The following is a 22,204-nucleotide window of genomic DNA, read 5'->3' as shown; positions in this document are numbered from 1 at the left end:
ATTAATGAAAATCTCCTAATACCCTGGAGGGACACAGAACTACTGGCAAAAGGGAGAAGGAAGAGAAGGCGGACATTTACATAAATAAATATAATGCACGGCGATTATTTTTGTATTACAAGAGTCACATAAGCAGAGAGATGTGGGAATATACGCTGTTGAAGAGAAAGAAGATTCTACTTAAATCTGCAAAAGGGATTTGGGGATATAGTCAGAAAGGTGTTCTCCACTGGAATACTGCACAGCCTGGAAATCATCCCGTCTAATTCCCTGCAGACTTCTCTCCCGCGGACGGAGTCATGCTTTCAAAGCACCAAGCTGATCATTTTAACACCTTCTGCACAGAGTCCCGCTGAACAGCCTCCAGTGGATTTCCACACGTGAGGATGAAACTCCTGTCATGTCTACAAGGCCCCGTGGGCCAAGCGTCAGCCTACCTCTGCCTTTCAGGATTTTGCACACCGGAGCCACCCCAGTCTTCCTTCACACCCTCTCCTGTGCCATAAGGACTTTTGGTCAGATTGTCCCTCTCTCAGGAGCCAATGCTCTTCCCGCCACCTTCTGGGGAAGTTTAATTCCTATACTGCTTCCTCAAGAAAGCTTCTCTGACCCTCAATACCAGGAAAGCTTCTTATTTTCTTTTCCTTTTTAAAATTACATTTGTTTCCTGAGAACTTATCTCGATTTGTAAATGGGCGTTCACTTTACTATTATCCGATTAATGTCTGTCTCACCTACTGGACTCCATGAACGCTGAGACCATTCGAGTTTTTCTTATGTTGAAATTCCCAGGACCTAGCACAGTGCAGCAGTCAATAAATATTTCTAGAACAGAAACACTGAAAATATTTTCAATGTAAACATTGTGCTAGGTGCTGTGGAACTCACATGAAGGTTACACTGTACGTACAAAAGTAATAATATAAGGCAGGATATAAAATATCTCAAGAAAGGTGGAAAACACTGAGACTTAAAGAAAGAATAGGACGTATCCAATAAAGGCAAGAAGCAAAGACTTCAGGGAGGAGGCCACATTTGGAAAGGCCTTTATAGATTGGCAGAGGTGTAGGAAATTCTAATTTTCCATTAAAAAATTATACTTTGAAATATTTAATCCAGATTAGAAACTTCTATTGAAGGTAGTTTTCAGTTTGCTAATTAATCAAATATATCAAAATTAACAAGAGTTCATCACTCATATTATATGAAGTACAGGGCCATATTCAAGTCTGAGCAATTATTTGCATCCATATAATACCTCATACTATTACATATATATGTAGTATACCTAACACACACACACACATTTATTTTTACATATTTGAGAGATATATATATATATACACACACACGTGTGTGTGTGTATACAGAAAGAGAGAGAGACATTTATCTACAACCTCCATTGGTCCAAAAGTCTTAGATTCACTAGAATATGCTCACTTATTATACCATTTCAACAATGTTCTACCACATGGAAACCCAAGGACCATATCACATCATCAGGGCACAATCTGTTTTGTTACTTTTCCGACAAAGAAGAGATCACAGGTGAGAGACTTTCAGATTAAAAGTATCATAGGCTTCTTGGAAGACCATTTAGAATGGGAGGAGTTCGCAAAGATTAAATATGAAAGGGGGCACAGGTGTACTACCCTGTGCCTCTTCTTACCTTTGCTCATAGGCCATGAGAATGTTAAATTAAAATTTGTAAGAGAAGCACCAATTGAATTGACGGCCAGAACTGTAACCGAGTGCGCTTGCTCTGTCCACGGGAAAGTGAATTTAGTGTGATTTCCCACATCTTCTGACCACATTCCATTCCGGGAAGTATGATGTCTTACCACATATCTTCTCACACTGCACAAGGAGTCATTTTTCATCAGGGGCTGTAGTAAACATAAAAATTGATGAGTTTCAGGGCTATAGTGCTTTTTATACCCACTGAGCTCATGGAACTCTTCCTGTACGTTTCCCATTGAGGGCAGGGGCAGCCGCAGGCAAGCACTGCCTATTTGAAGGCTGAGTATGGGGAGGTGGGGGGATGGAGGCTGCTTCTGACCATGACCCCATGAAGGTCTGGGTGAGTAGGGAGCAGAGTAAACTTATTTTCCCCTTTTGGGTTTTTTCTTAAGAAGCAGAGAATGAATCTTTTGAAGATAATAATGAGTCATTTGAAGTATAGGTACAAATAGGACACATTTCTACCAAGAAGTTTCACTCTAATTCTGGAGAAAAGAAAGACTGGCAGGATCAGAGAGTCTCCTCGTCTAAAAAGCAAATAAGCAATAACCCTTTGGCTCAGTAAAGCAGCAAGAAGAAGGAGCCAAAAAGATGTTAATCAGCACTTACAGTAATCCCAGCAACATTTGTCACTGGTTTGCCTTTCCCCTAATATGCTGCCACTTCAAGTAACAGATTATCAGGACAGTGTAGATGGCAGCCCAGAATTTCTGTCCTATAGTTTTAAAAAAAATCATACCAGGTCATTGACAATTCCAATGTAAAATACACATCTAGTCCAATTCTATTCTTTGATTCTACAGAGCATCACAACATACCTCTCTTCCCCCATGACCTTCACCTGTTGCAGGTAAGATAAAATGCTGCCCATCCCTTGTAAACCCAAAGAAAGCTTGACTGTATACAACAGACCAGAACAGTGCTTCTCAATTTCTTTTTTTTTTGCCATTGAGATGCCTCAAAGTCAGAAATACCAGAGGAAAAAAACACAAACACATAAACATGTAGCCCTGCAGGGTGTGGACAATCTGGGTAGGTGGGGAGTAAGATTTTAGCAGCCACTGCAAGAAAGAAAGGTCTGAAAAGTCATGCAAATTTTGCATGTTGTTCTTAAAAATCTGTCAGTTTTCATATACAAATATTTACTTTTGTAGCCATCAACTAAAAAGGATGATAAACTTCCTTATTATCTGGTACAACAAGTTGCTCCAGGCTCATCTTGTGTATTTCCTGCCCCAGCCCTATAACCAGCCATTTGTTCAAGGAACCCTAGCTCCTTTTATGGAAAACGGTATTAGAAACAAATTTGGGCATGCTCCTTGCTACTGGAGTGCTGTTACTTCAAGGCCCTCTCAGCTTACAAATCAAGGAAATGTATGTGTGTATGCTAACCCCATACATATACATATCTAGAAATATTTCCAAATGAATCTGTCTGTATCCATATTAAGCTAAGCATGAGTTCATACTGATGTCTTCAACTCTAATCCATTACCACATGGATCATTCCAGTCTTCTCCTCCTTGCCTGTTGTAACCAGTTCAACAGTGAGAAACCTGCATCCCACCATCCACCATCCATTTATTTAATGGTTCTATTCCAGTTTGCATTTATAGCGGTACAAGAATTGTTAACCCATACCCCGTGAGAAATAACTTTATCAGCTAGAACACAGTGCTTATGTACAGTTTCTTTTGCCTTCAGTTTTAAGAATCCATTCAGTTACAAAGTTACTTGGTCCTGCACCTTTTTCTCCCAGCTTCTTCAGTGAGGTTGTTTCACACACTTGTAATACGGTTAGATTCTCTTGTCGCAGTCTGGATTCCATTCTGGGATTCTCCAACCTCCTAAATGATTTATTTTTAATTTTGAGTACGTTAAGGTTTGCTCTTTGAGCTATAAAGTTCCATGGGTTTTGGCAAATGCATACTGCTACGTACTCATCAGGATAATATTACACAGAATAGTTTCACTGCCATAAAAAATCCCCTGTGCTCCAGCTATTCAAACTTTTCCCCATCAGCAAAACCCCTGAAGACCACTGATCTTTTTTATCATTTCTATAGTTATGCCTTTTCTAGAATGTCATATAAGTGGAATTATAATGTAGCCTTTTCAGATGGGCTTCCAGCACTTAGCAACTTGCATTTAAGATTCATCCATGTCTTTTCGTAGCTTTATAACAACTTCTGTTTATCAATGAGTAATATTCCATTGTATAGAAGTACTACAGTTTGTTTATCACTCATCTATAGAAGGGTACGTTGGTTGCTTCCAGCTTTTGGTCATTATGAATAAAGCTGCTAGGGTCATTCATGTGCAAGTTTTTATGTGAACACAAATTTTCAAATCAGTTGGGTAAATACCTAACAGTGCAACGCTGGATCATATGGTAAGACTATGTTTAACTTCGTAGGAAACTAAGAAACTGCCTTCCAAAGTGGCTGTGCTGTTTTGCATTCCCACCAGCAAAGAATAAAAGCTCTCTCTTTTTTTTGTCTGTTTTTTAAATTTTATTTCTTGTCAGTTTTTTGGATTTTAACCATTCTATATGTGTCTCATTGTCGTTTTAATGTGCAATTCCCTAATGACAAATGATGTTTCTATGGACTGAATGTTTGTGTCACCCCAAAATTCCGACCAAAAAATTTATTTGCTTGGAATAGAAATAAAGTTCATTTGGGCGAGACAATGCTGTGAAAATTGCTAGACTGAATATCCATTGTTTGGGAAATATCCATTGTTTATATGCCATCATAAGAACAGAATAATCTCTTGTTTAAATGCCCTTGAGATAGGTGGGGAAGGCCAGGTTTGCTTTGTTTAGGCTTAAATATAAACAGAATTTAGAGACTTTAAGGAACACTAGATATCATCTAGTCCAATCCTACATTTGTACAGATGAGAAAATTGAGGCTGAGAATCTAAGTGACTTTGCTAAAATAGTACTGATGTACCTACAATATGTTAAACTGAGAAGAGAATTACAGTCACCAAACTCCATGCCAGTGCCCCCTCCACTACACATCCTAGCTCTGCAATCACATCTCAGAATTAACATGAAAATATGGGATCGCAGAGCCTGCTGGAGATTATATTAGTGTCAGAATTACGAACAGTGAAGTAAAACTTTTAAGAGCATAAAAGTATAATTTAAGAATAACATAAAAAGTAGGAATACCTTCCAAAGTAAGGTGACATTTTTCTCTTTTTTAGTGGTATCTTCATTAATTATTCTCCAAAATTCAGGTCCTCTGATAGGAGCTGCATAATGACAAGGAGCCCAAGTTGTACATGTGATCTTGGAAGGAATATTTTTCAGTTATATTTGAAACACACACTTATGCGTTTTTAAGACACATTTAGAAAAACTCGGCAGACCTTTTATATCCACGACAACCGTGTAGGCTGGAGCGCTCCAGTTACTCCAATAGCCCAGTCCATCCTGCCTCTTGCAGCGCACCTGCACAGCATAGACCGCACACAGGTCTGGCACCAGGAGACTGGCGGATTTTGATCTTGCATCATATACCTCATACGTCTGTAAAATAAGTCAAAGCATGAACACCTATGTAGCTAAAGGGCCCTGAAATTCATTGGACTTTAAACCTTAGCACTATTCCAAAATTCAGAGAGAGCTGACTTTGTGTTTTCTGGTTTTAGAAATACTCATATGAGGCTTGGATCATGAGCTCCTTGCGGGTAAAAATTGTCTTAGTCATCTTCTTATTTCCTTCTCATGACCAGATTCGGACTCGTTCATTTGCAACCTCGCTTCCCAAACACTCTCTTAACCCTATTACTAATCTCGGTCCAGCATCCTCCATCCACAAAGACTTCTAAGCACTTTAACCCAGTGGTTAGATGGGGCCTGCTGTAGAGAATCGCTGACGTTCAGTCTCCTCAGCAGGCAGGTAAGGGTCACACTCATTCCAGTTGAAATCATTGTGATCTAATGACATGATTAGGGTGCCTGGTAATTCTGGGTCTTTGCAGCCTGCCATCAGAGAACGGACACGGCGAGTCATCTTATGCACACTTGCCACAATGGGTGTGATTCTGGTTGTTTGACAAAAGCGGCTTCTCCCAAAATGCATCCCAATGAATGTACAAGTATAAAGAATATTGCTAGATGTTAGAGACAAAAGGCTTCCTTGGTAAAATGAGTTTGAGAAACATAGGATGAACAAAAGTCACAAATGTCTCTTTAATGAAGGCCTCTCCAAACCTTTAATACATAATTTACTATGACTATACTAGGGGCACACAGTGAGGCGAGGTTTCCTAAAGTGATTTAGGAACATTTCAAGGAAGAGTTTTTCAAAGAACATATTTTATGGTACAAATGTTCTGTAACACTCACTTTGGGCAATGATGGATTGCAGGAAATTTCATTCCTTAAAAAGGTTAGACTTAGATCAATCTATTTAACATAAATAACTACAAAATACAAGAGGATATACTGTTATGCCAATAAAATAAATCTTATGCAATACAATTCTTAAATAGTTATAAGAAATAACTTTTAGTGAGGCGAGCTGAAGAAATTTCCAGGTAAAAGGTACCTTCCATTGGACTTCTTTTCCACTTAAACCATAGCGAATCTGGAACTGAAGATTATTCTCTGGAAAGACTGGCTTTTCCCAAGAAATTTTCAATAACCCAATTTTTACAGTAATTTCTGCTTTCACACTAGATGGAGGCAGTGGTTTCACTAGAAATTTAAAAAACAGTATTATGTAACAGTAATTTAAATGATGTTTAAAAAACATTAGTGTGATATAATTTTTCATATCTTATATTTATAAAGCAGTATCTTTTTCTCAAAACTTTCTCATTCGTTATCTCATTTAATCCCCTATAATTTTATGTGATACACACGAAAGGGATCATCTCTATTTTGCAAATAGAGAGGATGAGTGAAAAAAAGTCAAAACAGTGTTCTTGTCCTCTGCAAGTTAATAGTTAACTTGATTAGAAATTGATCCATTGGTTCTGCATGCAAAAGCAACCATACTGAACACGTGGGACATGTCAGTAGCAAACTCTGCTCTACACAGAGCTTCAATCAAAGGCAAAAAGCATGCACTGCGGCCACTCCCACATGTGTAAATTTCCAGCTCTTCTGCTGCTGTCTATTGTTAAGTATTCCCACGTGAAGGTCAGAGACAGGCTTGCAGAGTAAAGCCTTGGTTCCTACAATCTGAGAAAAACAGACTTTTAAAGGGCAGAAATGGAGGTAAAGATGACAAGAATGTCAAGAGCTCTAAAAAAAAAAAATAGTAAAGGACAATATGTAAACTCATCATGTTGTAAAAGTCCCAAAGCCCAAGCATAAGCTCAGGACTTCATCAACAATAATACTTGAGACTGTTCATGACCAAAACTCCTCAACTGTTCCATTGCTACACAGGTTCTCACGCTTGCTCAATTCTTCCGGTGCCAAGAAGACATTCTTCACCAACCAGTAAGATGACGTATATTTCACCTCACGAAAAGATAATTCCCCCTCAGGAAAGGAAGGATGAATGTTTGAAAGACCCTAAGGCATTAGATCTCAGATTGTACTTGACTGAATCATATGGATATCACATGGATACAGCCTGTAGTTTGCAGAAAGGGTGCTTTGAAGTACAATGGTTTACATGACCCCCACAACACCCACACTGGGGAGGCACGAGGAGCTTCCTGCACTCTATGGGTGATAAAACAGTCACGGAGTGCTTATGTGATTAGCCCAAGTTTACAAGGCGGAGCTGGCATTTGGATCCCAGAGTTGAATTCCACATTTTCTAGTACTCAGTAGGCAATATAAGCCCAACTTAGATTCCTTATTTTAGTACTGAAAAGAATAACATTAAATGTTATTCAGACAGCATAAAAAACTGGATCCATACTGCATCTGCCATAGAGGACATGTGAGGGTGTATCTGTGCATGCTTATGGGGACGGGGGTAGAGGGTTTCTTTGCTATCCTGGGTGGGATATTTAGTATCAGAGAAGTGCCACCTACAGTAAAATCACCTAGAATGGAAGCAACCTAAATAGTGGGGGCGAGGGGAGAGCAATCAATTAATTGAGACTTTACATTAATAAAGAAACCTAAAAATTATAACTTTATCCTGTATTTAACAAAATGTAGATTTTAATTCAGATGTATACTAATTATTTGAAATTATAATGAATCAAATATTGATTTGGGGGATAATTTTCCAATAAAATAGTATATAGCACCAAAAGATATTCTTTTACCTCTGCTGCACAATCTTTAATGGGTCATTTCTCAAAGATTTCACAACAATACTAGAGAGATAGATCATATTATCCAAGGGCTTTCTTAATCCTTTGAAATCAAAATATCTTTCAAAAAGTGTTTAAAATATCACGATGTATGTCATCATCCTTGTCTCTTTTCTCTTCTTCACTTCACTTTAGTTATTTTGAATTCTTCTGCTCCCTACACAACCTCACAAATTAAAGCCTTGTGTTATGACTACTCAACTTACAAAAACTGTCAGAATACTCCAGTTAAACTTTTAGATTAAAAACAGCAAATGTTTTCATAAGTACATTAGGAGAAAAACACAGCGTAGTACACTATTTAGAATAATATTACTACTAACTTTCATTCCCAATGACCAATATAATTCATCGAATCGTATGCTGAAAATATTCCTATTGCTAAAAAATTGAGCTATAAATAATTTAAAATAAAATCAAAACTGTAAAACTTTCTAAGGCTGATTGTCTTCTCAATTCCATTGTAAACAGGAAAAAAAATTTTCAATCTAGTGTGATCAGAAAATGGATAAATACAGGTTACCCTGAATCAACTTCAGTCCAAATCTGCTCATCAAAATGAAGACACACAGCACAGCGCGACATACCCACAGAATCAGGGACGACACACACTGGGGCAGAGTCCAGTGAACCCAAAGCGTGATTGATTCGGATCCACATCGTGTAGCCGGATAACAGAAAGATTGGCTGAAACACGCATTCATGAAAACCATTCCTCTGCAAATGGCAATCTTTAGGTTCAGATACGGGATGAACAGATGGAACATCAGAACAGTAAAGGCTGCTCCTGAAAAGATACAAAAACTCCATTAATATACAACATTGATGAAAGCAACAAGATATTTGAGAATTCTGCTTTGCTGTTTAAAAGAGACTGTTTTTGCTCCACTTAAAAACAGATGCTCTTATTGGAAAGGCATTTTGGAATTCCTAGCTATATCACAATCTTATGTCTTCCCATCAAAATAGACAATAACCCTTATTAAATATTTCATTAGACACTAAATGGGGATGCAAGTGAAATAAGTGGCATTGCTCTAACAATGAGAGAATGACTCAATTAGAGATAGAACCTACAACACTTTGAAAGCTAAGCTGATATTATACCAAAGCAACACAATTTTAAAAGTATAGCTCACAAGTAGCAATAGGGCATTCCCAAGATTGGAAGGAAGGTAAATTCCTTACACGATAAGCAGAGATCAATTCCATGACAAATAGAAGATATAATTGATAGTAAATATAGCCTAATAGATTGTGTTCTAGTATTTTCTAGTTCAAAGCAATTAAAATAATACTAATTCTTGATTTGCATATGAATCATACAGTCAAGAATATCACCCATTTTCTCAGAGAAGAAAATTAAGAAATTTTTTTCATAACTGCATCACAGTAATCACTCCACCTCGGAACATACAGAGCCTTTCTCCTCTTCTTTGAAATAGCCCTTCTGCCACTATTTGCTCTGAATATGGCATTTAAGCGGCTAAAGTAGCATTTACTGTTTCCATAGGAATGAGAGTAAGGAGGTTACAAGAAAATGAAAAATCGATATTCTTCTGTCTCTCATTTTCCATTTTTTGTGGCACCTTGTTCTTCCTGTTTCCTCAAAATTACAATCATGGGTGTGTGCATATGAGTGTGTGCATGTGTGAATGAGTGGTGGTGGGTGGAGGAAAATGAGAATGAAGACGTCATTCTGCTAGTAAAAAAGGAGAGGCATGACCTTGTATAGAAGCTCAGCAATAGTCCACTTGGGATGCAAAGGTTAGCATCATCATCGTCATGACAGCAATAACCATTTATTGAATGTTTATCAGGAGAAATTATATCATTTAATTATTATTGCATGAAACATGTCATTCGTTCTCACAGAAACCTTAAAGTCCTATTATTCTCTCCATTTTACAGACAAGGAAATTGAGGCTTAGAGAGGTTAAAAAACTCGCCCAAGTATGTGCAGTTGGTTTCATAGTTCTGTAAAGGCCAGTGAGATAAATGAGGCCCGGGGCTCGTGGAACAGTCACCCAAAAACACCTTTGTTAATGTGAAATGCCATGGAAAGAAAGGAAAGACAATGGCAGAACAGGAGCATTCCATTGATTTAAAAATACTCCTGTCAGGTGAGATGAAGGCAGCTATTATTCTCACGTGAGAAACAGTCCCATTTTTTCTAATACTACAAAGGAGAGACTGGAAGCATTAGGAATAGAATTGAGTCCACAGTATTTGAGAAAGGGACCTGTTTTTAAGCAGAAAATTTACATTTTAAGAATAAATGAGCACAAGTTATACAAACTGCAAGTCCCCAGTACAAATACAAATTCAAATCAAGACAGGGCGCTTAAGAGCAGCACATATACTTGAAAACCACTATGACATATCATAAAAGTAAAAATGTATCTACCCTCTTCTAATCAAATGTGCTGTTATTTTAGATAAAACTCTTTGTGGAGAGAAGGAGAATACTATAGGAAAACAATGCCTTGAATTCTTTGTAAAACAGGGAAGGGTGAAAATAAGCAAACACAAATTACTCTATTAGGACACTTCAATCCTTACTAAGTATTTCTCTCTTAAATAATCTTACTACTTCTAAAAGCCATTCGTATGTTCTCTTAGAATCTTTGTGCCACTACCTCTGACTTTTTTCCAAAGCACTGATCTTTAGCAAATGATCTTAGGCTTCTGTAACCCTCGATATTCTCCTCTCATCAACTCTCTAAACCAAACTAAAATGTACAGAAACTAATTTTTCTTGGATTTCCTTCAAGAGTTAAAATGCAACTATGGAGAATTAATTGGTTATCAGAAAAAGTAATTTGAAGTAAAAACAAATTGCAATTTTTTCACCTCGTGTGAATTTTTTCAAGAATCACCGATTTATTTAATCTCTCGAAAATTTCCTAAGTAAGTAGATTCTACCTTCCCCTCTTAGGAAGAAAACCTACAAGACTACAGCGATGGCGATATTTCCACAAGAAGTTTTCATTTCACCGTATCCACAGAAAAATAAAACAGCAAAAATAATACATACCTATGATACCTCAACTGCAAAGTACTTCCCGTGAGCGATGGGATTGCATTGGTTGACCATCTGCAAGTCATTTTAGTTAAGTACCCGTCAGTTTCACATGATATATTGATATTGACATCTATTTAAAACACATTAAAATATTAATATAAAGGAAAAACAACAACAAAAATTCAATGAAAATGAATTTTCCTTACGTCTTCAATGGGACTCTAACACAGGATCCATAAGAAAAACTTATCTTGTGGAACAAAATGAAAAGAACCTCAGTCTCCTTACCAATCACATACAATTCAGCATAGCGGTGGTGGCATTCGTGCTCGTTGCAGCAGTACACAGCGTCGTAGGTGAACTTTCCTCGAGGTTTGGTGGCATTCAAATTGGGAAAAGTAACTTGGCTAACACGGTCACCCACAACACTATACTGGCTTTGAGGAATTTTCTCAGCTAAGTTCATCCACCAAACAATCTTTTTCGAGGAAACAATCTCGTTTTCATTTTTATAGATGCAGTGAAAAGAAGCGTTAGACCCAACACTTGTCAGAATTTTAGGTGGGAAGTATATGACATCTGTAATGAGGAAAGAAAGGTGGGACATGAGATGAAGACAGAAAACATCACGTTAGCATGTACAACATGTAAAAGAGATTCACAGTGGGTTCAGAATTACACCGTCCACCCACCCCACCCCCACCCCCACCCCCCCACCGCCCAAATAAGTGTGCTAAGAGACTGCATAACTGTAAATGCCTGTTCACGGACGGTTACCTAGTGTGCCAAGCACACCTCTCCTCAAATGATTTGAGCTTCATAAATGTCTTCAGTATTTTCTAAACCTAGAGACTTCTTCATTATAAAATATGCTTTAGCGAGTAATTGTCGCTTGCTAACGGATGGGCAGAAAATTAATGAAAATGAAATAAAGTCTAATTCCACAACGTCTTCCATCAGATTCTGCTCTCATAATCAGTGAACTTTAGGGTGAGTTTTAAAATCAAATCACTATAGGACAAAATCCGGAAGAAAAAAATGGTGGTTGCCATTGTCTCATCTGGATATACAGAAACTTCAAATAAGCAGGTGAAGTAGAGAAATAAGCTTTAAATAAGAAAACTAGTAAGGAAATGTTAAATCCATGATTCACCAATATACAAAGCAGGAGTAACTGTAAATATTGGTCTGTAATATCATTTTAAGTTATTTAATGGCAAGATCCTATGGTTGAGGACAAGGGGAACCAATATTTTCCTAAAATATTCTTTTTTAATGCCTATACACTATTCCATACTAGGTTTTCAGTCCCCTATTGTTGGAAACAGCTTGCTTATATTTTCAATTAGAAACAGATAAAAATAAATGTTTACAGAGGAAGAAATTATTTCTGCCATCGTGCATTACAAAAACAGTATATTTCAATCGCACAATTTAAAGTAAAGCCATTTTCTGCTGATAGAATATGGATATCTGTTTTCATACATCTCTTCTGGATTACACACAAGAACAAAAACAAAATAGCTTCATTAGTTTTTACGATGTTTTCTCTTTTCTGTAATAGCCTGCTAAACTCTAATGTCTTTATATTCACAATCCACACAGGAAATTCGCATTTTGTATGTCTAAGGTCAAGCATAAACAGGAAAAAACTCTGCAGCACGAAATTACTGGACGGAAGCCAGTCCGCTAGGTCACAATCCTACCTCGGGTGCGGCACAGACTGCGAGACCATTGACCTGCCTTCAACACGCTCCACATCCCATTACTGAACTGCTGCAAAAACCTCAGAATAGTTTCATTGTTTAAAGAGGACAAATGAGATTTCAAAATTTAAGTTGAAGATTTTAATTCTAAAGATAATAAAAAACTCAAAGCATTTCTCTTCAAAATTGAATGCTTAAGTAAGGCTTAACTGAGAAATAAGACTAAAGTTGTAGTATTTTAGCATGATTAAATGCTAAAATATTAGCTTAGAAAGAAGAAAAAGTTACTAAAATCCCAATGATTAAAATTTTCATGGAACAAATGTATTGTAATTGATATGAGGTAAATGTTGAATATTTAATTTTCAAAATAATATAAATATATATTTTATCTCATTTAAGATACCACATTAGAAAAGCTGCCAAGTATGAAACGTAGAAATCGCCTAATATATTTCTCCTCTTCTTTGGCAGCAACAAGAATGCAGTTAATAAAGGTATTACAAGAATTCAGCCCTTCTAAATTGTTTTCAGGATGTACCATAACCTAACTGCAATATTCTTGGACTTCATAAGTTCTGGAAAGGTCCTGGGTTTGCCTCTAAAAGTCCACAAGCTCCCCACAGCTACAGAGAAAGAACCTAGCCACTTCATTTTAAAAGAATCCATAAGAATTCCTTGATTAGGAACAGTCAGCGTTTCAGTAACTGTGCATTTGGTAGGTACAGCTTTAATTTATCAATCAGTAAAAAGCAGTAGTTATAAAGGTGCTGAAAATCAGCATTCTGTTTGCTATGGCAGCAGTACATCAGGTAACCTCTGTTAAAAAAAAAAATCCCAAGGGTTTGGAAATAATAAAGCAGTCGCGCTAATTCATGCTAAATAAATTAACGCCTCAACCTTACAGAATGTTTCAGTTTGATGGCTGTCATTATAGCACCTATCAGTGAACTAGCAAGGAGAACCTAATAACAGGACGTAGTTAGACTTAAGAGCAAAGGATTCAAACCCCTTTGTGCAAAGAATAGGAAGTTCCCAAATTTGGAGAAACAGACTTTGCTGTTGCACAGGGTTCGGACAACAAGGGTGGAAATCGCTGCAAAGGTAATTCAGTAAAACTAAACCGAAAAAACCTAACCAACACCGAAACCTCATTAGCAGGACTCATGAAGGAAATGAAATGTTCCACTAAAACGCTCTACGTAATTAGGCTTACTGCTTACTAGCTTTGAGTATCAATTTTTAGCGTTGCTGGAAATCTCGCATATTTATACATCATGCACTTCATCTCCTTTCAGTGGTTACAAACACGAACTTGTGAATTAGACTGCCAGTTCTGCTACTTTCTAATTGTATGAACTTTTACAAGTCATTTAACTGCCCTACATCTCAATTTCCTAGTCTATAAAAGAGGAATGAGAGTACATACCTCATAGTGTTGTTGAAAGGATAAAATGATGATATATGGAAAGCACCTACAACAGTGTCTGAGACACAGGAGGCACCTTGTAACTGTCCTTATTATTATTATTCAGTAGGGAATGATGAGCCTAATTCCACCTTTTCTTTGTGATTCAGCACACATCAGTACCTCATGACAGCAGATGACACTGTTAGAGACAAATGTTCTCGGGAGCTACTCCAGTGTGTAAGCTTTTCTCCCCACTCTTGGTGACCGAAGTCTGCTTTCTTTTAGCCAGTTTCTGTCCTTCCCTTAAAAATCACCTGTTACCACACAGTGGCATCTAAGCTGTGCAAATTTCTTAAATTAGTAAGCCTAACTTGTCTCTCATTGCTAAATCAACAGATTCTGCCCTTTGGGCAGCTGTTTACTCACTGTCTGGATTTTTTTTCACCTATTTTCAGATTTTTCTGTTTGGGATGTCTAAAGTCACTAGAGAGACAGTCATGGTGAATGAGTAAACGGCAAGCTGTTAATGGTAATATCGTTAGATAATGTATAAGCAAATAAACTTGCAAAGTTTCTTTTCAACAAAACATTTTTATTACCTTCATGTACACTAAACACTAAATATTTGCATATGGAAGAGCAAATATATGTGTGAGTGTGCTTTATATATATATTATTAAATCTGATTATTTTATATGTGAAAGCATAACAATATGATCCAACAGATTAAGAAACCAGGCAAATTCAATCCTACAGATACTGACATGAGTTAGGAAGGTAACAGAAGAGTAAAAGGTTTAGTAAAAAGTAAAATAGAACTACAAATATGTCCACCCAAAGGCCTAAAAGCTTAGGTTGAACAACCCAAAACAAAATCTTATGTGAAAGGTAACACAAATAATGATTATGTTGGATCAAAAGTTCATCTAAAATTTTTCATCTTAATCCAATTGAATATGTAACATTGCTAAGAATCATTATTCTAGAAAGGTATAAATGGATAACTCAAGTATTTTCAAACTTTAAGAGCAATGATGATTCTTTTAGAATTCTCCTCTTCTTTAGGGTAGGTTTTCAGATCTAATTAAAAAGTAAAACGGTAATGACTGAAGCCATTTTCTTGTGGAAGAGAAACATTTCACCAGATGGTTAAATGAGGGCAGCAAGCCACAGGCCACTCAGTGGGGCAGGCGCTGCTGCCTTGCACTTCCTTTATAAACTTCCCTTCTGCCACCCACTTCACCCCACCCCACGGGGCAGTCTTTCAAATTTGATGTTGTTAATTTATTCCTCTCTACATATTTCACAGCTAGTCCTTAAAGCCTATTAATCAATGATACATAACTGAAGATAGATTTAACTTTCCTCAGAAAATGAAAAATTCTAAAAGCTGAATTGTTTGCATCATATTATATACATTGTGATACTCAATGATTACCTGAGGAATAGAGACGAGACTGTCAGGTCTCCTAAATCTGCTCTCACAAGGTCCCTGACTTTCCCAGTGAGAATTAATGGCTCCTGCTGCTTAGCGCTCGGGTTAGCTCTTCTCACAACCTCACTTTGCTAAGCAGTTAGTTACGTATCATGTCAATCTCTCACTCTCATTACATTGAGATTTTGAATCCTGAGATTGTGTATTTATAAACTATGAGAGTTCCTACCTACTATTTACTGAGCACTTTAAGGGTAAGTAAGGCACTTTATGTGCATTATTTCATTTTACCCATATAAAAACATGCCTATTTCACAGATGAGGAAATTGAGGCATAGGAAGGCTAAGAAACTTTCCAAATAAGTGGTGGGGCCAGGACTTCTATAAACTTAGGTGAGACTCCAAATAAACCATTAATGCTACTTACTTTTTGATTAATCAATGCTTTTTACATAGTAGGGAATCAATAAATAAACTTACTTAGTTAAACGTGTTAAATATCTGCTTAGTGTTTTACCTGGTACTTGCTATCTCCCTACGTCCACAATCAATCTGAGAGAGTCTGAGTAGGAATAATTTTGCCCATTCAACAAACCAGACAACCAGTCAAGGGACCATGAAGAGTCTTCCTACCATCCCAACCCAGCGTGTGACAGCGCTAGGACTATTCTTAGGCTCTTGAGCTCTATGTAAAACATCGCACCTCATCTTCGTGAGGAAATTGGGAATAAACTGCAGTTTTTCTGATGTTAAACATAACTTTAAAAATACGAAAACGAAAAGTGCAAACTCTCAAAAGCTAGTGTCTGGAATGAAAGAATTATTTTATTATATAATATATAATATATAATGTTCAAATAAAAGTTTAATATCTGAAATTTATGTCAAATAAACACATATGATTTTCAAATGTAAATTAAGGGAACATCAATCTAAGTAGTGTTCTGAATTTGTGAATTTGGAACTTTTATATTAACTCTACCTTTTGAATAATTCAGCAAGATATTGCTATGGACATATGCAAACTTGGGAGCTCTTAAACAAGTTTTCTTTGACAAATTAACTTGTTCAAAGTTTAAATTAAAAGTTAATACTGTGTTCCTCCTCTTGGTTTACTGCCACAAAATTTAAGATGGTTATAAAATGCCAAAGGCAAATTTAGGAACCATATTCCCCTCTCAGTAGAAGGTACTATTACAAAACCTACCTTGAGTGGTGAAGACAAGAGGGGTGCTCCAGTCACTCCAGACTCCTGGCCCATCCAGTCTCTTGCCCCTCACCTGAACCTCATATGAAGACCCAGGAAGCACGCTGCCCACCAGCAGAGATGTCGCTGAGACAATCTCATCAGCCTGTTAAATATTATTGGAAAACATCAGAGCATCAAGTCAACGTGGAACCTTTACCAAAACTGATCACAAGCAAGTCTCAACAAATTTCAAAGAATTAAAATCACACAGAGTAGTTAGCTGCCCACAGGGGAATTAAACTGAAATCAATAATCACATAACAAACGTTTGCACACAAGTCAATAAAATTTGAAATAGCCCGTGAGTCCAAGAAAAAAATCACAATCAGCAGACATTTTTAACTGAATGACCATGAATATTGACCTTGGAGAATTTGAGAGGTACAGCTAAAGTCAGTGGAAGCTTCAAGCTAGTGCTGACATCTATAACGCACACACAGAAGGAAACGATGAACAGTGATGGACAGAGAACTACAAACGTCCTTAGAGGAAAGCATCGCAGAAGGAGGGCCTGAGTAATTTTAAGAACCTGAACCACAACTAGCTAAGAATTGCTGAGCAAAGAAATTCAGTTTCCCAATGACGTACTCCAAAGCTCCTGAACTCCCTGGCCGCTTAGCCTGGGGGACACCACAGTCTACAAACGGTGAAAGGCATTGGGAACACATGAAACACTGTCAGAGCACCTATCTCTAAATCCCATTATCTCCATCTTACAAATGAGAAAGCTGAAGCCCAGAGAAGCCTTAACTCGGCTTTTTCCATACATGAAACTAAGGATTCCCATTCTGCTCTTTATGGAAATAAAGTCTTCAAAAAATTAGCCCACATCTAAAAGGATAGGTTTTTACCTCTAAATTACATAACAATTAATTCCACGAAGTCAAGTGCGGAAGTCCTCACATGCCCCGAGTCTCTTTATGATCCCCTCCTTCTCCCCTACCATCTTGGATTCGTTCACACTCACCCCCTAGGCCGCCAGCCTCTCATCCAGCTTAGGGCCTCTGAACTGCTGCTTTCTCTATTTGGAACCCAGTTCCCCCAGATATTTACATCACCGTCTCCTTCAAACCCTCGCTCAGATGTTGCTTCTCAGTGAGATCTTCCCCCACCTCCGTGTAATATTACAACCCGCCCTGTCCCACCAGCACCTCCACACTCCTCTTATCCTGTCCTCCCGTCCCACTGTCTCCTGAGGCAAGCAGAACAGCTCTTGACATCTAGGAGGTGCCCAATAAATGCCTACTGAAAGAAGGAGAAAAGGGGTCTACACACTTTACATTACAAATGCATGCACTGCACGTAAGCAAATACACTGAGCCATGAAAAAACATAAAAGGAGGAAATGTAAAATCAGAAACCAGGGAAGGTCTGTAGGTGAAGAAATTATAATTACGGATTCAAGTTCCTGTCCCTGGACTTCCTGTAACCATTTAGCTCTGTGTGTGTGTCTGTGTGTCTGTGTGTGTGTGTGTGTGTGAGAGAGAGAGAGAGAGAGAGAGAGAGAGAGAGAGAGAGTGAGGGGGGCAGGAGGGACAGACAGAGAGAAAGAGAGAGAGATCAATCTAATACACGTGAACTTTTTTGGCAAGAGGAACTTTTTCTGGCACTAAACTCGAGAAGGAAATTGTCATGCTCCTCAATAGACAAGATGGATCCATGCATAAGAGATATTGAGTAATATGAACAATTTTTCTAAAAGCATTTTACAGAAGATGCAGAAATGCTGTTGACATGGTCATTCCCTATGCTGACCTTCAATGGAGCCAGTGGTACAACATTAAATGATCACCGATGGCTCTTGAGGGAGCATCACATGGGCACTGAGGGCACTTTCAACGGGACTTGGGGGGAGTCTCAATTCTACTTATGTTGCTCCCCAACTTTTCCTTTTATTTACTAAAATATACTTACTTCTCTCATATTTATCGTAGAATTCTCTGAATATTTCACTTGATATTGAAGTTGAAATGGTAAAAGTGTTGGGCTGGACCAAGAAATCTTTAAATGACCACTGTCTGTAATTTCCATATGCAAACCTAACGGTGGATCAGGCTTCACTTGAGAAACAAAGAGAACACTTTTAAGTCAAGCAATTTTTGTGATAATCATAAAATGAAGTCAAAATGAATTTTTAGCAAATCCTGTTCTTTCAACTATTTAAAAGGTCACCTTATTCAAGGGCTAACTACAGAACCAAAAGAATTGGGTCTACTCTGTGTACCTTATCATAAAACAATCCACATATCTTCATTTCCTTCTCCCCAATTGATAACAACTATACATCAGTAAATGAGGTTATTTTGATAAATGTGAATTGTCACTGTTAAAAAGTCTGCTTAAATTTATTTAACCTAGCATTTCCCAAACATATTTGAAGCCTCCCCCCACCACACCCACCACTTGTCTTAATGGGTGACAAGGAAAAAAGCATTTGCAGAACACTATTTGGAAAATACATACAGATTTTACATGCAAAATCCAGGCAAACATGCATGCGAAATTCAGCAAATCTATTAATTTTGAAATACAACAATCCAGACACACCTACTCAAATAACCCAAAGCATGCATAATTTACAAGCAATAAACAAGCATTATGAGGCCCTGGCTTGTCACCAGAAATAGGGGTGGAGTTTCTTAGTCTAACGGGGTGTTTAACCTGGTAAATGATTCCTGAGTTCATGTGTATACGTGTGTGTTTATGCATGTATATATGCATTTGTGTATATAATATGTGAAGACGTGTCATGTATATAGTCCTAAGCATGCAACAAAACCTTTAAATAATTTATAGAAACAATGGAAAGATCTTACAATAAAGGATTGATTGAATAAATTATGGTCCAGCCCTATATAGGAAATCTATACATCAATTAAAAATCATACAGGAGGAGAACATTGAAAATACTTAATATTGTTAGTTTTAAAAGTTTATTGAACATCTATAATTAGAGTCCTAATTTGTTAAAATTATCAAATAAAAGGATACATATAAATATGTGTTAAAAATAGGAAAAATGCCAAAATGATAGAAAATAGATTATGCATTTTTCTTCTTTATACACCTCTATGATCACAAGATTTTTACAATTAACAGGAATTACTCATGCACATAGAAATAATCATTACACTGAAACATTTACTGATTTGAATTTTATTTTCAAGAAATAAAATAGTACATAAATATTTTTCACATTCTATATTTTCAGGAATTTAGATATAGTTTTTCTCTTTTCCTTTGTTCAAAATTAATGAAGTTTTTACTTTATATGACATATTACAAATTTTAGTTACTTTAAAGAAGGAAATCTAAACATTAAAGGCAGAAAAGGTGAAATTCACTGAGTTTCCACGGCCAAAAAGATAAAGATACCAAACAGGAGTGAAATCATAAAATATAAACTATTGTACATTTTCTATCTGCATACAAATTCACCTTAATATTAGAAATCTAAAAATAAATTTTTCCCTGGACACCCTATGTACCCCATCCCAGACAGACCCCATCGACCTGCTTCTGCCAGAGCAGCATTCCTCAGAAGGCCTGGCATTACTCATTCTTTCCACTTCGCATCCCGTTCGTTCCCCACCCTCCCTACTCCATCAGACCTTCCTCCGCCCCAGTCCACTGAAGCTGCTCTCGTCATGGTCACCACCCTTCACAAATCCAATGTCAGTTGCCTGATTCATTTCACTCCACCTCTCAGCAGCATTCCATACAGCTGCTCACTCTCAGTGGCTGAAATACTCTTCCCACTTGGCTTCCAGCCACCACAATCCTATGCTCCTCTTTTCTCTCGGATCACCCCTCAGTCTTTCTCTCACTGAGCTCTAAATGGGTGATCTCATACGACCCCATAGACATCTATATGCCAGAGACTCCTAAATATATATTGCCTTGGTACTCTAGGCTTACACATCCATCTGCCTACTCAACATCTCCTGAGTTTCTAATAAGCATCTCAAACATAATGTGTCACACGTATCGAATCCTCCCCAAATGTCGCCATCTCAGTAAATGGTACCAGCACTCACTAACATACTCAGGCCCCATCCTAAGCATTATCCTTGCTTTCTCTCTGTCCTTCACACTCCACATCCAATCCACTAGAAAGTTCAATCAGCAACATCTCCCAAACAGATCCCCAAGCTGATCATTTCTTTACTTCTCCCCGGCTACAACGCTAAACCAACTGGACAATCCCAACAGCCTCCTATCTGAGCCCTCTGCTGCCACTCTTGCAATTACCCTTCCTCCCTTCCCCATCAATTTCCTTCACCACAGATAGAGTAGACACACACACACACACACACACACTGATCATATCACTCTCCTGGGTCAAAAGCTTCCATTGCGATTAGTAAAATCCAGACTCTGTAACCCTGGTCCACGATTGACCTGGACCCAGATGACTCTCTGACAACACTTCCAAACATTCTCCTCCCTCATTTCCTCTGAGCTCAAGAGCCCTCTCTTTGGTTCTTCCAACTGCCAAGCTCATTCCACCTCAGGGACTTTGCGAGTGCTATTCTTCCCGCTTCAAGCACCTTTAGCTCTGGATTTTCGCATGGCTCTCTCTTCTTACACGGCTCAAATGCATCTCCTAAAAGAGGTCTTCTTTGACCTCCATTGCTGACATAATAGCCCCGACCCTGAACACTCTCCATCACACCACCTGTCAATGCTTTCAAGGCACTTAAAATTTTGGGACATTATATGCCCAAAGATAAGGAAAGATTTTCCCCCAAACTTATCCCTGAAAAAAGACAAAATTCTTTATTAGGTTCTTATAAAGTCCATCATAGCACCTTCTCTTAACTACTTTATTTTCAAAAACAATTCACTTCAATGCTGGCTTTAAATGCTTCTAAAAGTCACCTGACAGAAATGGTTTTAAAAAGAGAAGAAGGTGATATTTTACAGATTTTGCATTTTTTTCCTGTGGTAGAACTTCATGACTGAATTGCTTTGATGTCATTGTAGTTATGTTGTGGAGATTGCAGATATATTCCTAGAGGACAAATTATTTGAAAATCATAATGTCAAAATATAATGTCATGTGCAGATTCAAAAAGTGCTAAATTCCCAGTAACTTAGAAAGAGGTGACGGTGAAGATATGTGGAAAATTGTGTCAGGTGCCTTGAAAAGTGGCTCCAGTGATGTCAAAAACAATGATGAAAAGATGCACATAGAGTTTGCATATAGTGATTTCAGGAAATATAGGTGGAAAATAGTAACACTGTTAAATTATACATCATATATAATTATTCTATGTATCATATATAATACACAATTTAACACACAAGCACGAAACTGAGTTAGCAAATTACACAT

The 22,204-nt window shown here is 37.5% G+C and overlaps 1 protein-coding gene across 9 annotated transcripts in view; it reads right to left on the bottom strand.

Annotated features, from left to right (window-relative positions):
• The window catches only part of LEPR (leptin receptor), a 69,287-nt gene that overhangs the window by 13,667 nt on the left and 33,416 nt on the right, over window positions 1-22,204 (bottom strand). For all 9 annotated transcript variants that reach the window (XR_011494791.1, XM_070486507.1, XM_070486511.1 and 6 more), the window contains 9 exons: window positions 18,781-18,926; window positions 16,825-16,969; window positions 11,354-11,644; window positions 11,078-11,195; window positions 8,628-8,827; window positions 6,306-6,454; window positions 5,122-5,281; window positions 4,922-5,004; window positions 1,670-1,886 (listed from right to left, as the gene is read on the bottom strand). Coding sequence is in view for 8 of the 9 variants with exons in the window: in XM_070486507.1 (XP_070342608.1) it covers window positions 1,670-1,886; window positions 4,922-5,004; window positions 5,122-5,281; window positions 6,306-6,454; window positions 8,628-8,827; window positions 11,078-11,195; window positions 11,354-11,644; window positions 16,825-16,969; window positions 18,781-18,926 (1,509 nt within the window). In the remaining variant the exon portion in view is untranslated. The remainder of the gene's footprint in view (window positions 1-1,669; window positions 1,887-4,921; window positions 5,005-5,121; window positions 5,282-6,305; window positions 6,455-8,627; window positions 8,828-11,077; window positions 11,196-11,353; window positions 11,645-16,824; window positions 16,970-18,780; window positions 18,927-22,204) is intronic.

The sequence above is a fragment of the Equus asinus genome, chromosome 16 (genome assembly GCF_041296235.1).
Source record: "Equus asinus isolate D_3611 breed Donkey chromosome 16, EquAss-T2T_v2, whole genome shotgun sequence".
NCBI lineage: Eukaryota > Metazoa > Chordata > Mammalia > Perissodactyla > Equidae > Equus > Equus asinus.
The sequence above is the reverse complement of the archived record's forward strand: the minus strand, read 5'-3'. Positions and strand labels throughout refer to the sequence as shown.